The sequence below is a fragment of the Triturus cristatus genome, chromosome 1_2 (assembly GCF_964204655.1).
Source record: "Triturus cristatus chromosome 1_2, aTriCri1.1, whole genome shotgun sequence".
Taxonomy (NCBI): Eukaryota; Metazoa; Chordata; class Amphibia; order Caudata; family Salamandridae; genus Triturus; species Triturus cristatus.
Genome location: NC_140580.1, coordinates 60,648,144 through 60,665,223, shown reverse-complemented (window position 1 = coordinate 60,665,223; position 17,080 = coordinate 60,648,144). Strand labels below are relative to the sequence as shown.

The window sequence follows — 17,080 nt, the reverse complement described above, 5'->3', positions numbered from 1 at the left end:
GGAAATGCTGCCAAAATCTGGAACTCCATCCCAGCAGATATCAGAACTATCTCGCCTTTCACAAAATTAAAAAAACACCTAAAAGTCCTCTTCATCAACCGCTCCCTCCCGAATGGATAGCCGCCCCCTTAATGGAAACCCACACTCTGTTGCTGTCTGACTCTCTCTCACAAAGACCTACCTAAGTTCAACCCAAGACAATATGCAATCAACGAGGTTACCTCAGGACTCACGTACTACCTCAATACTGCACAACACACTTGGACTTCCGAACCATGATGTATAACACTGCTCTATTAAATAACTCTTGAGAAAAAATGTTGTAAAGCGCTCCGATACCCCAGGGTCCGGCAAGCGCTATATAAAACTCCTTAAATGAATAAATACATGCAGCAATGTGCTTTTGAATCTGTAAAGAAGACTGTGCAGGTTGTTTTAAACGTGTGGCCAACTCAGAAAGGAGACAGTGAATTTTGTGTGCCAGTTCAGGGGCAGTGTGCTACTTTAAGTAATTGTGAAAAGCATGGAAAGAAGAGTATGCTTTTAGACTTGTGCACAGAAACATTTTTAAATGCTGGAGAATATTTTGCTTGCGTTGTGACAGATACAGGGCAGACACTGCTGATTTTGATTTGTGTTCTGATAGATACAGGACAGACACTTTTGATTTTGAGTGGTGTTCTGACAGACACTCAATTATCGGTGTGTTTTTGTGCTGTAACAGATACAGATGCTTTTGTGCTTTTGCACGCTGACAGACACTGGGCAGATGACAATACGGCATAATGTGATTTTGACTTTTGAATTTTCTCAAATGGAATGGCATGAAGCAAAGGTGATAAAATGTTACATACAGGCATAAACTGCAGTTTTGCATGAACAGTTGGTGCAGATCCCAGTAGAAAGTCCAGGGGTGGTGTGTGAGGTGCCTGAGGCTCAGGATTCCCCAGTGAAGTGGCATATTTTACTGCAAAGCACAGCTACTGTGTATGCTCATGGTCCTGTGCATTCACTAGAGAGAACCTTTAATTCCCTTACAGATTAAAAGGGTAAAATCTTGGTGACAGAGGTGGTGACACACAATTCAGATTTGGTGTAGGCCTGGGCGATGAACTGCGCTCCGTTTGCGGATTTTTCTGCACTCCGCGCGGCTCGCAGAGTGCAGAAAACTCTGCTTTGCGTAGTGCAGCAGAGCTTTTTCCCCTCTCGCGATCTCGAATGGTAAGTTCGCAATCGCGAACGGTAGGTTTGCGAGCGCGAGTTGCCGCTTGGGTAGCACAAACTGCAGTTCGCACTGCACTCCCCCACTCGCGGAACTTCGCTGATTTTTTTGTAACTTCGGGGAGTTTTGCATAGCAAAACTGCGCGAACTATACCCAGGCCTAATTTGGTGTGCATGACTAAGTGCGCGCACCTAGGAGAGAGAGAGACCACACAAATAGGTGGGCAGAGAATGAAGGGATGCATATTCTCCTAGACTTACTTAGAACTGTGATTACTATGTGTCAGTATGCACAGTACAGACCAGTCCCACAGAAGGTGAGGGGCGAGTTGAAGAAAGGAAAATTACAAGATAGACAGAGCAGATGAATTGCCTTGGGCTCATGCCAAATGATAAAGGGTGTACGTATTCAGCAGTGAGTGAAAAAATAGTCAGGAAGGAGACTGCCCCAGCCCTTCTTACTGTGCATGGAGAAGGAGTATTTCACTCCTATGCCAAGAATTCAGAGGCCATTGTGTGGGTAAAATTCTCAGATAATTCTCCAGAGCCAGCAGCAAACCATGCAGACAGGAATGATAATATTGTGCCTTCAGACCCAAAAACAGAGAAAGGAAAACAAGCACTTTTAGAAACATATTTTATTGCAAGAAGAGTGATGCTTGTTTCTTTTCCAGATCATACTGCGACGTGTTAGTGTACCTGATGTCCCTGTCCTGCAAGTGGGTGCCTGTTTCTGAGTGTTCCGGTGAGGGTGTGGGACCCCTCCCCCCCAACCCTGGAGTGATCACCGGACAGTGCAAGCTGACATCCTTTGGCCGAACAAACTAGACAAACTAACCGAGCGACTGATCATGGACTGATATCATAAACATGAAGTAAAATATTCACAGTGATAATTTTAAATGCAAGAAGGCTGTGTGTCTTTCACACAGAAGGACATTATTTGTTCTGCAAATTCTGGTCAATTTGAAGAGAAAAATAAATTGTGCAATTCAAATTGAAGAAGATGTTTTTCAGTTCAGTTCATTTTTTAGGCACAAAATATATAAGTTTGGCTGCTTCAACAGTAGAAGTTCCAGAATTAGCCATTTGTGACATTAGGAGCATTACTGAGTTCATATGGTTGATTCTATGTGTGCATTCATTTTGTGTATCCATCAAACTTTAATCATGCTGAATGTCCAGACATGCATGAGCTTTATAAAACGATTGTTCCATGCTTTTATGATTTCACTGTTTTAATGTGTGTTTCAATAATATTTGTGTCAAAGGTCATGGGGTGAAATATAGTGCTAGAGGCACTCTTGTGGCCTGACATTCTGTGATGACCTTTGACTACCATTATTTTAATTGACTTTGGTGTGCAATTTTATCCTAGCCTGAATGTACGATGTCCTGCATATGCCTTGCTTCTCTTAAAGGTTTATTTCTTGTAATCTTGCAGTCTTTCAGTGGGAGCTGTCATGGAGTAGAACAGCCTTGCCAAGAACAGAACGTGTGGGATGTGCATTTGAAAGCATGAGAGAGAGAGTGAGGTGTGGAATGTACTTTTTGGTCTTAAAGTGCAGTGTTATGAGCAGTAGTGCACAAATGTGCACTATGTTGTACATTGAGAGATGAAGTATGTGATGCTATAAGCAGTAGTGCACAAATGTGCATTGTGTTGTACATTGGTAGTATTATTAGGTGCTTACTATTGGCTTTGACATGTCCTCATGTCATACTGAATTCAGACTCTGCCTGGCTTGAGCCTTATCTGCGAGCACAGCCACACTTGCAAGTTGTTTGGGTTAATCATATTCAAAGATTGTTTTTGTGAGAGATTTTTTAATGTACCCTGGAAGGCTTTCATGAACTTCGTCAAGATAAAGGCTGGAACATGCGAGATGGTAGAGGGGATGTGGGAACTCCATCCTGCCATGGAATGCTTGCTTGGAACCTGGCCCGTCCTGGTAAGATTCCTTTGGCGCAGGGAGGGAATTCTCGAACCTTCTAGTGTGAGTTTTGAGACTATAAAGCTGGGGTTTGTTGACAGCTGAGTTGTGAGGTCACCTACAGAGTAGACGTACTGCTGTAATAAAAACAGAACTTGAGTCCCGGTCGAGAGGCCAAGCCAGCTGTGAACGGGCCCCCTAGCAAGAATTGGCAAGGATGTCGAGTGAATGATCGGGTGAGGTGATTTGTTTGTGATGTGTGGTTCCAGTGGCTGTGGTCATTTGAGGTGTTTGAGTTTTGATTATTGCCATTGTGATGTTTGGCCAGAGGCTTTGATCATTTGAGGTGTTTTCTTTGTGATGTGTGACTGAGTGAGCTGCACATTTAAATAAATCATTTGATGTATCTAGTGTGTATGTATATATATATATATATATATATATATATATATTACCTACTGGCGGTCGCCAGTAGGTAGTTATAGTTAGGACCACGTTTCCATAGGAAAACCTCAACATTCTATTTTGAATAACTTTGGCGCCGGTCGATGAATCCTCGCGAATTTCTCAAAATAGGTGGGGCGCTACGCTCCGCTCCTACCCTGAAAGTCTCGGGGGGATCCGTCAAGCGGGGGCTGAGATAAAAGGGGGGTCCCAAAACGCGTTTTTCTCATGCATTTTTCCATAGGACCTTTAGAACGAGCTACAGCCCGAACGGCTGAACAGAATTACTCAAAATTTGGCAGAGAGGTAGTCCCTAGGTCAAGGAAGTGCCTTTTGTAGGTTTGGTGTAAATCTGTTCAGTAGATTCTGAGAAAATAGCCTTTAAATCAATATATATATCTGAGCCCGCTTACGGTACGCTTACCGTACGCTTACGGTAAGCGTACGGTGGCGTGCGCGAGCGCGATTCTGATTGGCTCTTAGATCTTAGTAAACATTCGAATCGGTCGAAACCAGGAAGCGGCGGCCGCCATTTTGTGTATTTCACTCTGAAAAAAAAGAGTGAAAACAAGGAAAGGGGGCAATGAGGAGAGTTACAGACCCCCTAACATTTGTAAGGGGGTCAAAGAAGGACAGAAAAGTACAAAAAAAACATTTATTGATTTTAAAAAAAATCACGGGGTACGCGTACGGTAAGCTTACGGTAAGCGTACGGTAAAAAAAATAAAAATAAATAAATGAAAAGCAGATTTAAGAGTTTAGATATTAGGGGGCTCTAAAAAGAGCCGTTGTGTTTATGAAGTGAATTTTTAGTGGTACCTACAAGTAAGTACCGATGCAGAGTCTAAGGTTCAAGAGGAAGACTCTGTTCCCTTCATCATTGAAGTGCACACCATCTCCTCTATAAATGTCTTGCATGTCATAACGCAAGTTGTTGTGGTAAATGGCACCCATACCATAGTCACGGAGGAAAGCAGAAACAGATTTGTTGACGTGCTTTCTTGCTTTGTCAATCTGTGGACAGAAATGATTGGACCAGTTCCATTTTTGCCTTTGGCATATGTTGGAAAACACAAAGGCAGTTTTAGGGAAAAGTGTAAACAGTTGTGCAAAGGTGTCCTTCATAAGCATTTCCAGACCTACCCCAGTCAAAGTGCCTAGGTCATTGCCACCACAGTGCACTATTATGAGGTCAGGGTGTTGGATTTGAATGAAGGATTTCACCAATGGCATCAATTGGTGCCACTTTAACCCTCTCTGACCAATCCATTTAATGTCTACATTTGGCAAAGCAAGGTCTCTCACCATACCTGTTTTCTCTGCAAACTTTTCACTCCAGAAGACATAGCTGTGCCCTACAATCCACACTGTGAACATCTTCAAAGGAGAACTGGATGCACTCAGGAGGTGTCTTTCAGTAGAATGGCAATATGAAAAGAAAGACAGTTTGGAAATGGAGGCATACATATTTTTTACAAAACAAAAAGAACTGATTGGCTGTTTTATACCATTCTAGAATAAAAACTAGGCTGTATGTGTAAATTAATAGAAGCATGTTTTGTATTGGTAAAAAAAAATGTGTAACCAAAGAACAGTACTATGGATTTGCTGTTAGGTTTGAAAAGTCAAGCACTCTTGCTCTGTGGAATTGAAACATTGTTTGGCGAACTTCTGACCTAACTCAACACAGCAGTGTTCCATGAGCTGTTGCTATGGTAGCAGGCAGAAGTCAAGTTGGGGGAAGGGTACTAGGCAGAAGTCAAGTTGGGGGAAGGGTACTTTTGGAAAAGGGTTGGTTTTCAACCAATAGAAATGTGTTATTACATTTGAAAAAAAGGGGGAAGCACTGAGATTTGAAACTTACAAGTATATGTGTGGAAAAATAGAGGGAAAGTTTGCCATTATCTGGTTCTGCTGAGAGAAGAGAGGTGAACACAACAGAGATCCTGGCTCTGATAATCTGCTGTTTGAGTGTCACATTTCTTTCACAACTAACTAATTTTAAAGGTGAGTTTACAGTTTGAGAGGGGATGTATGTGGTAACTTAAGAAATGAATAATAGAAAAGAAAATTGTTTTTGTTGTAGTTACACATGGTGGTTTCATAATGTGTCAGTCTGTAAAAGTGATTTTCACTTGCCCCGAAAAAAAAAAGAGCAGTAAGTGTGCTTTCAAATTGGCAAAGAAATTTCGTTTTGGGACTAATGTGAAAACATGACTCTGTGTGCAGAGAGGAATTATAGGCAGAGATTTATTGCGTCTTGCTCTGGTGATTTCACAGTTGCATTAGATGGAAAGGGGGAGCGAATTTTTGGGGGAAGAAGCAGAGTCTTAGCACACACCCATGTGCTTGCCATGTATAGTCATGCACAGTATTTACAAGCGAGTGGGGTTTTCAGGTTTCAGTCTGTAATGCAAATACATTCAGCATCACTAAGGCTGGTTGCCCTTGCTGGAGTGTAGGCAGTCACCGAGAATACACATGGTGGTGGTCTGAGAAAACAGTTTGGACATGTGCATTTAAATAAATCAAAAAAAGTGGTTTCATAATGTGTCAGTCTGTAAAAGTGATTTTCACTTGCCCCGAAAAAAAAAAGAGCAGTAAGTGTGCTTTCAAATTGGCAAAGAAATTTCGTTTTGGGACTAATGTGAAAACATGACTCTGTGTGCAGAGAGGAATTATAGGCAGAGATTTATTGCGTCTTGCTCTGGTGATTTCACAGTTGCATTAGATGGAAAGGGGGAGCGAATTTTTGGGGGAAGAAGCAGAGTCTTAGCACACACCCATGTGCTTGCCATGTATAGTCATGCACAGTATTTACAAGCGAGTGGGGTTTTCAGGTTTCAGTCTGTAATGCAAATACATTCAGCATCACTAAGGCTGGTTGCCCTTGCTGTAGTGTAGCAGTCTGGACATGGGCTTTTTAAAAAATCTGAAAAGTGGTTTCATAATGTGACAGTTTGTAAAAGTGATTTTCACTTGCCCAAAAAAAAGAGCAGTTAGTGTGCATTCAAATTGGCATAGAAATTTCGTTTTGTGACTATTGTGAAAAGAAATGTAGTAATATATTTAAATACAATAAAGGAATTGTTACAGAGAATCGGTGAGATCTGTACAAATAAAACTTTAGAATTTTATTGGATTACCATTGGAAATTTAATCAAAAAAGAATTTTAAAATTACTATTTGGTCTAAAGGAAATGAAATCAGATGTATTTTGGAGTTATTTGAGATATAATATTGTGATTATACTTCTGAAACAAACATATCAGACGGTATTTTAAAGAAATAAGTATTGGTATTAGATGATATTTTTTTAGAATATTATGCATTTCTATAATGTTAAGTTTAAGTAAAAAAAGAATCAGGGCTTTTTTAATACAATCTTTGTGATTGTTATTTTTTTTTGCCCGCTGTAAAATGATGAATGCAATTGCTTTCACAATTTATAGTGAAATGCAATATATTCTGAAAACAGCAAAAATAAGGCAAAAATATTTTATGGAAAAAAATGTAAATATGTGTACTGTATTATAAAATGTTTTAAAAATATTAATACTTTTTTCTTTTTTTCCAGATAGATATAGAAAATTTTCGAAAACTACAAACATTTTTAAAACTATTTTTAAAAATAACAAATGAATAAATATTTTTTCAGTGAGTATGGTAAGTCAATAATAATAATTGTAGTCTCTCAAGGACCTTGTAATGTGTTTATTGATTTTTAGTGTTTTTTAAAAAAAAAAAAAAAAAGTACGCGCACCGTACGCGTACGGTAAAAAAAAAATAAAAAAAAGTTTTTAAAAACATATGTAAAAAAAAGATGAAAGATAAGGTTGGCTCTTAAAAGAACCGTTGTGTTCATGCAGGGACAGAGGAAAGGAAGCATGGGAAAATTATTCAAAGCGACAAATGTGTTGATCTATTTTGTTGTTCACTAGGGAAACACTGGTCTCCCTATAGCAAATTAGATCTTGACAAAATGTGCATCGAATATCAACCTTCCGAAATCGAGGGTTGATTTCCAGAGGGCCAGCAAAAGGAGATTCTCCCCCCACAGATGAAGGGCTCACCTGACCTGCAGAAGAAGGAGTCAGCCCTGCAGATGATGGTTCAGGCTGAGCTGCTGTGGATGTACTGGCTTGTCTTTCTGAAGAGTTACCTCCAAAAAGATGACCATGTGTCCTTCTGTGTACATCCTGGAGGTGTCTCTTCATGGTGTGATTCCCAAAGGAATACTTCCTGTTAGGATTACCTCTAGAAAGTACACGCTTACACAGCTTACAAGTCACTAAGGGTGCATTTACCTTTTGCTGGCCTTCAGGAAAAGTAAAATAATCCCATACATAAGAGGGCTTTTGTTTCCTCGATCTCTGCCTCAAGACAGTGCTGCTAGTGCTAGCCTCACTCTCAGAAGAGCTCTGCTGTTCTGCCATCGTATCCCAAAGACAAACCAGCTCCTTCTCCCAAGGGATCACAAGCAGAAATGAGGGGAATGGGTGTGGTGTAGGAGAGTTCTAGAACTGAAAGTAGTTTCAACCAATCAAAAGTTGTGTTTCATGATCACATGACCTACCGTACGCTTACGGTACGCTTACGGTGCGCTTACGGCAAAAGTACGCATGCGCGTAAAAAAGACACGCGCTTGCGCGCATGCGCATAACAGTCACTCCCCGACACTTCCGCGTAACGTGCGCGTGAAGCGTAAGCGCGCACGCGTCCCACGCGCAGTACGCGCGGCTACGCAAAGTGCGTAACTATACGCAAGCAGCGTAGATAGATTACGGACGTTGCGTAAACCGTACGCTTACCGTGAGCTTACGGTACGCGTACTAAAAAAATATTTTTTTTAAAAAAAAAGTACTGCAAATAAATTTTACATGTTTATTTTAAAAAATATATTTAAAAAAACATATTAAAGAATTTTAAAAATTTATATTTAATCATAGTCTTTATAAAAGGTAAGATAATTAAATTAAAAATATGTTAGAAAAAAAAAAAAAAATAATAATAAATTAGCATTTAAAAAACCTTGCAAATTCACTGAAAAAACCATGGGTTTCACACACGTTATAGTTAGGAATTAGCATTTAAAAAACCTTGCAAATTCACTGAAAAAACCATAGGTTTCACACACGTTATAGTTAGGAATTAGCATTTAAAAAACCTTAGAAATTCAGTGAAAAAACCATAGGTTTCACACATGTTATAGTTAGCTGGACATTTTACTCGTAAAAAACCAATGAAATTGCCCCGTTATAGTTAGTTCAGCTAACTATAACTCGCGCGCCCGCAATGCACTGCTGATGACGTCACATATTACATCACTCATGACATGGTCAGTGACATCACTCATGACATCACTGATGACATCTCAAATGACATCACTGATGACATCACTGATGACATCATCCTTGTGATAGAGTGGCAGACCTCCTCTCACCCTAATATAACCTTTGACACACACATTCAAAAATAGAGACTAAAATTTTCAAAACAATGGACATACCAATACCAGTTACAACAACCTCTTCAGTAATTCTAAGATCCACATACACATCCACTCATTCACCAACAGTCCAATACAGTCACTCATACATGTACTCACTCATCATATGTACTCATACACCTATACATCCTGTTACACAATGCCACTCATCCATAGAGTTACTCACACACATAGTCACTCGTACTAATAAAGAATCAAACATACATTTACTTGCATATAAAGTTATACACACACCACCATACTTACTTCTACGGAAACTTACACATACTTAGTCTTTTAAACAATCACTTATAGAAACACATACTTATTCATACAGGAACTCTTCCAATCTCTCACCCTTGCATATACTCACATATATACACCAATAGTCACATATACTAGTTTTAAACATATGTAGTTACTCATAAAGACACTATTGAGACAGTCATTCACTCACTAACACACCCATACACACACTCATCCACCCATGCAGTCCTGCACACATGGTCTGTTCAACACATACAAACAGTGAGTCACTCATTCATGCACCTGTGCACTACGTAATACCCCCCACCGAACCATGCAGACACTCAGACTGATACTCAAAAAACCAACTAATAACCTATATAGACACCCATGTAGCTACTCACCAACCCATGCAGCCACTTATACACAAAGTGAGAGACTGATACAGATATATACATATTTAAACATTACTCACTAAAACATGTATTCACTATGATACACTTAATCAGTCAGTTAAACAATCAATTTTTCAAAAACAAATCATCCATTTAGACACTTATATACCCATTTACTCTTCCATCGACCTTGAGATATACATATATAAAACATATTTAATTTTCAGAAAAACCCACATTCACTGGATGATGTCATCAGTGATGTCATCAGTGATGTCATTTGAGATGTCATCAGTGATGTCATGAGTGATGTCACTGACCATGTCATGAGTGATGTAATATGTGACGTCATCAGCAGTGCATTGCGGGCGCGCGAGTTATAGTTAGCTGAACTAACTATAACGGGGCAATTTCATTGGTTTTTTACGAGTAAAATGTCCAGCTAACTATAACATGTGTGAAACCTATGGTTTTTTCACTGAATATATATATATATATATATCTTTCTGATCTCTGGCAGGACATCCCATATGATATTTGCTTGAGTCTTATTTCATATTATTTGCTGCTTGTTTATTCATGGTATTATTCATGCATTTAACTGTTGCATTTATCAAGTTTGTTATTATTGAATGCGTATAAATATATATCTCAATGTGTATTTGAATGTTCTTCATTTGACATCTGGGAAAGCCTTTCTTTTAGAGAGCATTGTGCAAAATAAGCCCCAAGCCTTATTCTAAAAAGAGAGTCTTTGCATTTTGTAAAATAAAATCCTTTTCAGTCAGTCATAAGCTTTTATTCGATATGCAAGATATCTTATAAGCATAATAAAATACAATCATTACAGTATACAAAAAGAAACATGCTACAAGAAGCCAGTAAAAAGATTCATTAAAAAGATAAAAGGACAAAGAATGCCCGTTTCTAAATTAGCTAAAATGGAATTAAACATCTACTGACAATCTCTTACAACGAATAAGCCAAAACTGCTTTAAAAATTTTGCTGTTCCACACACTATGGGGGGGGGAAGTGTCCGTGGTTAGGATACGCAAGGCTACTCGATGGCTACGTGTGCCCATATTTCGACAAAGAGGTTTCAACCAAAAACTCCTAGGCCTTGCATAATCCGGACATTCAAATAGGACATGCGCAATGGACTCAACCCTACTTACTCGGGCAACATGCACAGTTGGGAGAAGTGCGGGCCGCTGATGTCCAATTCGATACCACAGCACCTAGGGGGAGGGATCCAACTCTAAATTTAAAATAAAGGGCTCGGTCGAAGGGGAGGGTGATCAGATCCAGGTAGGGTTCAAAAGCCACAATGTCTTTGATTTGTAAAAAGGCGACAGTGGACTTGCAGTGGTTAGAGTTTGTAATTAGACGCTCCGCAATCCATTTCCAATAAAGCGCCTTGACAACTTCTTTAGGAGGGGCTGAACGTGATACCCAATGATCTCCTAATCCGATCTTCTCCAAAAGCTTTTTAGTTTCTCTTAACCATCTTATCTTAGCCCAACCCCCCAGACTCATTATTTCCCCCAGAGCATCCGCATAGGATTTTAGTTCTTCACCCCTCCAGATTCGTGTCCATAGCAGGAGCGGGCGGAGCTGGGCCTGATCTTTGATATTTTTACAGCCCGTGTCCAACCACACTGGTACAGATGGTGTGCTCAGTGAAATGGAGATAATGGATTTCAATATCTTGCTCTCCGTTGTCACTAGGGCGTCCAATCGGCAGTGGCCCCACAGTTCTGCCCCATACAAGGCTGATGACACTACTTTAGCCTTGTAGATATCAATTACTGGGGTAAGTGATCTCCTAGGTGAGGCCCTGAACTCCCTCATGAGAGCTCCTCCTACTCTCCTATGGTTGAGGACCATTTTGTCAATATGATTTGCCCAAGACATCCTATCCGTAATCCGAATGCCGAGGTAATCGAATTTGGATACTTTCTCTAAGGGAATCGAATTAAGTGTGGGTGGACGGCCCAGTTTCTTAGGAGGATTTAGGACTAGATATTTTGTCTTGTCCACATTTATTATTAAGCCTTTTGCAGCACAGAACTCCTGGAAATGGGTTAGCAATTTCTGGAGGCCTTGAGGGGTCTTCGAGATCAGGAGCGTATCGTCCGCAAAAAGCAGGGTGGGGATACGTACTCCTCCAAGACAGGGGGCGTCGGCTGGTTCTTGTTGAAGATGATTTACCACCCCATTCACATATAGTGAAAATAGGGTGGGTGCCAAGACACAACCCTGTCTAACGCCCCTGGACACTGGTATCTTCTCAGTGAGCTCTCCATTTTTACCCCAACGGACCTGTGCAAAGGTATGGGCATGAAGGCTAATGAGTAGGGACAAGATGTAAGGGGGTAGTCCCAACTCATAAAGCACCCTCCAAAGCTCTTCCCGGGGGACTAGGTCAAAGGCAGTCTTCAGGTCTATAAAGGCCAAATAAAGACTACCCTTGCCCAGTTCCACCACCTTCCACCCCAGTAGTACCAGCCTAAACACCTGCTCTATTGTCCCCATACCAGCCCGGAAACCTGCCCGAAAGTCTGATAGGATTTTCAAAAGGTGTTGTTGTGTTTATGTCTCCTGCTTCGCCGTGTGTGTTTTGAGCCACTGTGTGGGAGATTCTGTATTATCTGAAAGGCGAAGCAGGGATTCATTGTGGGTTCAAATGATCCAGGCCCAGTCTTTCTCACCCAGGTAGAACAGCATGCAGGAGGATAGCACAGCAATGTGGGATCCCAGCAAAGCAGCAGTTCAGCAGAGTGGCAGTCCTTCAGCAGCACAGCATTCCTTCTTCCTGGCAGAGTCTTCACAGGTCCAGGCGTGTACTGAAGTGGTGGTGTCTAAGGTCCAGTACTTATACACAGTTGGGCCTTTGAAGTGGGAGAGAATTCAAAGAGATGCCTTTGAGGTGCACAGAGTCCCTGCCCTTCCTGCTGTTCCTGCCCTGGCTCCAGGCTCACTGTTTCAGGGCATCACCCCTCATCAGCCAGGATAGCTTGAATACAGCCGCACAGTGAGCACAGGACCCAAGTCTGGGCATACCCTTCCCACTTAGGGCGACAAAAGCATAAGGAGCAAATGATGGACGGAATTCTGAACAATGCAAACATTCACTTCCAATCACAAAGATCTGGGTTTAATCCATTGTTCTTTTGCTCACCACGCCACTCCAGTTTATTGCCCTAAGTGGGAAGGGTGGGCTCAGAAGTGGATTCCATGCTAGATTCAAGCTAGCCTAGCTGATGAGGGGTGATGCCCCGAAACCGGTCCCAGGATGCTTGGTTTTAGTCCAGGGTGGACCTGGCTTGGCAGTTCAGGCTAGACTGTTCCCATGAGCAGGTGGGTCAAGACTGATTTGCTGGGCCCAAACTGGGGTGGCGTGGTGAGCAAAAAAAGCAATGGATTAAACCCACGTCTTTGTGACTGGGGGTGAATATTTGCATTGTTCAGACATGGATCCGGTGCTCACTGCACCACTGGATTTATGCTAGCCTGGCTAATGAGGGGTGATGTCCCAAAACCGGTCTCAGGATGCTTGGGTCTGGCCCATGGAGCACCTGTCTTGGCTGTTCGGGCTGGACTGTCCCCATTAGGATCAGGGTCAAGACTGTTTTGCATGTGGCCGTGTTCAAACTGGGGTGTGTGTGGGCAAAAGAATGATGAATTAAACCCTGATCTTTATGACTGGTGGTAAATCTTTGCATTGTTCAGTATTCCATCCATCATTTGTTCCTGTTTATTTTGTCGCCCTAAGTGGGAAGGGTTTGCCCATATGTGAGTCCAGTGTTCACTGTGCCACTGGATTCAAGCTAGCCTGGCTGATGAGGGGTGATGTCCAGAAACAGGTCCTAGGATGCTTGTTTATGGTCCAGGGAGGACCTGGCTTGGCAGTTCGGGCTCGACTGTTCCCATGAGGAGCAGGGTCAAGACTAATTTGCATATGGCTGGGTCCAAACTGGGGTGGCATGGTGAGTAAAAGATCGATGGATTAAACCCAGATCTTTGTGACTGGTGGTGAATGTTTGCATTGTTCGGCATTCAGTCCATCATTTGTTCCTTTAACTTTCTAAAGGTGGCATTTTCTGAATTATAATTTAAAATCTAACTTCACCATAAATTGTGATTTAAAATTGTGATTCCAGAGACTCCAAATTTGGGGGTCTTATCAATTGACAATTTCAAAAAACACTTATAAAATGTAATGTGGTAGAGGTAGGCCTTGCAGTAGTGAAAAATGAATTTAAGAGCTTTTCCCTACTAGGACATGTAAAACTTAAAAGTACATGTTCTACTTTTTTTAATACATTGCACCCTGTCCCTGGGCTGTTCAGGAGCTTCCTTAAGTGTGTCTTATATGTATTAAAAAGGATGATTTGGGCCTGGGAAGAGGGTTAACTTGCCAGGTTGATGTGGCAGTTTAAAACTGCACACACAGGTTCTACTGTGGCAAACCTGAGACATGTGTGAAGGGCTACTTAGGTGGGTGGCACAATCGGTGCTGCAGGCTCCTAGTAGCATTTACTTTACTGACTCTGGGCACAGGTAGCACACTTCACTTGAGCCTAATAAGTAAATGAAATATGCCAATCATGAAAAAGCAAACTTTACTTTGTTCAAGGAAGAGAGCAGATGCATCTTAGCACTGGTTACCACTGGTAAAGTGCCCAGAGTCCTAAAGCCAGCAAAAATGAATTCAGCAAAACAGGAGGTCTGAAGGCAAAAAGCCAGGTCTAACATGCACAGTTCCAGATTCCTTGTGGTATCCCATCCACCTCATCACTCTTCCCACTACAAGATAGATATGGGCTTATATTTGTTCTGACGGCAAAAATGCATTGATTAAATATGTTGGTGTCCTCGCATGAGCACTTTAATCATGAACATTCATGACTATTGCTTTGCAAAGAAGGCAGCAATATGTCCCTTCTGCATGATTGGATGATTACAACTGCTTCTTTCAATCATGATGTAGTGTTGCTCAAAGTGGCACATATGTGCAATGAATTGTTACACATCGACACACTGAAATAGTGGAAATGCCACATGTAACCATACTAAAAACCTGGCAGCTATGTGTTAGGGCCATAAGGAAACTGTCCATTTAAAACTTTGTTGCTATATCCATTCATTGTGAAATGCATGCAAAGAGAAAAGTAAGACACACGGGGGCTTATTTACAAACCCCTTGCCCCGCTGGTGCATCACATTTTCCCCTATTAAATAAGCACAAAGTTTCCACTTTGCTCGCTACTCGGAAAAGCACTAATTATGCGATAACATATCAGAAATTGAGACATTTGGTTCGTTATTGTGGCTATTCGGAGCTCATTAATTAACTTGCAGGTTATTTTCATTTAACCAGAAATTTGTAAAATGCTCTGTCACACCTTGAATCTTCTATGTGATGTTAAAACCTGCATGGAAATATACAAGGGGCCTGATGAATCAAAGGGTTTTACCCATTAAGGGTTTAAGGGTGAATGTGTTGATACATGCTGGCCAAGGTCTTTTTAACTCTATATGCTTCTTTAACACTTGCTTGACTTGTTCATTTCTAAAAGTGTAAACAAATGGATTCACTAAAGGTGAAATAATGGTGCTAAACATGTTCACTGCTTTGTAGACTTCCATTGAAGTGTTCAGAGCTGGACTCACTTTAATAAAAATAGCACTCCCATAACATATTGAAACCATTATCAGGTGAGAGCTACAGGTGGAGAAGGTCTTTCGTCTTCCATTTGCCGATGGGATTCTTAAAATTGTAGATACAATGAAGACGTAACTCCCAACATTCAACGCCAAGGAGCACGGTAATATGATAAGAGCTGAAACAATTCCGTTTAGTTCAAGGATCATCGTATTAGCACAGGCCAGTTTTACGATAAATGAAGTGTCGCAAAAGAAATGGTCGATGATGTTAGGGCCGCAGAATGGAAGACGAGTGATAACAATAGTTGGGGCGAGGATATAAAGGAATGACGCCAGCCAGGAACCAATGACTAATTGAGTGCACAGCTGAACAGTCATTATGGTGGTGTAATGCAAGGGCTTACATATGGCCACATAGCGGTCATAAGACATGAAGGAGATGAGAAGAAAAGCATTGGTGGTAAGGTAAACATAGAAGAAAGCCTGCGTAAAGCACAAAGTCACTGAGATTGATGGATGCAATGAAAGTACCTGGACCAACATCAGAGGGGCAATATTTGAGATGTTCAAAGTCTCAAGCATTGATAATACCCAGAGGAAGAAGTACATTGGCGTGTGCAGGCTTCGGGACGCTAATATTAGCACCATCATGAAGCAATTACCTGCCAGTGTGACGATGCAAATCAACATAAGAATGATGAAGAGTGCAATCTGTACCACTGGACCTCCTGCGAATCCCACCAGAATGAATTGCGTTACCACAGTTTTATTCCAAGTATCCATGACTGCTCGACTGAACCCTGAAAGGAAAGATGCGCATGAGAGGATTATCTGACAAAGATACACATAAAAAGTGAACATAGAGATGATTTTTGTTGCATCAAGCTCAACGTTGCAATCATTTTGACAGCTTAACAGTTTCCTAGATTTGGTGAAGGGAGAATCCCAAAGTATGAAGCACAAAGCCACAAGAGTGAGATAAAGCGGCAGGGTGTCTCTGGCAGTGGATTGAAGAGACCTGGGGTGGATTCAAGGCTCCACAGCCTTGGTATTTGGTACGTTGACATTTAATAGGGGTGGCTGCAGGATTTTAAACAGGGCTTTGGACTCGGGACTCTTTCTTTATTGACAGCTGAGCAGATCAAGCTGGAATTCATGCTGCGCAATCAACTCCTGGTACAGAAAGGTAGCCTGCTGAAATATATGCACCCAACACATGCTGCAAAAGAAGGCTCAATCAAGAACCTGTGTGTTTGTAAAAAAAAGACAGGCTGTTACGTGCCTCCAAAATTTTTAATTTTTAGTATCTATTCAAAGCAATGTGAAATTGCCTCCAAATTGATTTGATTTTCATATATATTTAATGCAATGTGACATTGCATGCCCAAATGTTTTGTCCTTCCGATATTACTGCATCAGTCAATGTTAAGGTAATGCAGTGTTTTGTCACTATTTGGTCAGTGTTCTTGCGATGAGCATATCTGCAAGGAGAACCCCCAGGAGGTTAGAACTTCTTGGGACATCATAAATGTATTTGAATATTTCATGAGTGTGCCTTTAAAATCTATGGATAGTTGTTCACCTTAACTGCACAAAAAAATGGACTAACTTGCAAAATACAATCTGGGCGAAAATGTATGCCTCATCCTTTTCAGTAGTGCAGCTTCCTTAGTCCGCAGA

At 41.1% G+C, this 17,080-nt stretch overlaps 1 protein-coding gene across 1 annotated transcript; it reads right to left on the bottom strand.

Annotated features, from left to right (window-relative positions):
- Positions 1–15,196: 15,196 nt before the first annotated feature.
- LOC146866784 (olfactory receptor 6F1-like) lies at positions 15,197–16,183 on the bottom strand. The gene has a single exon (XM_085617569.1). It carries the CDS (start codon positions 16,181–16,183, stop codon positions 15,197–15,199), a length of 987 nt encoding a protein of 328 aa, XP_085473695.1.
- Positions 16,184–17,080: the final 897 nt, after the last annotated feature.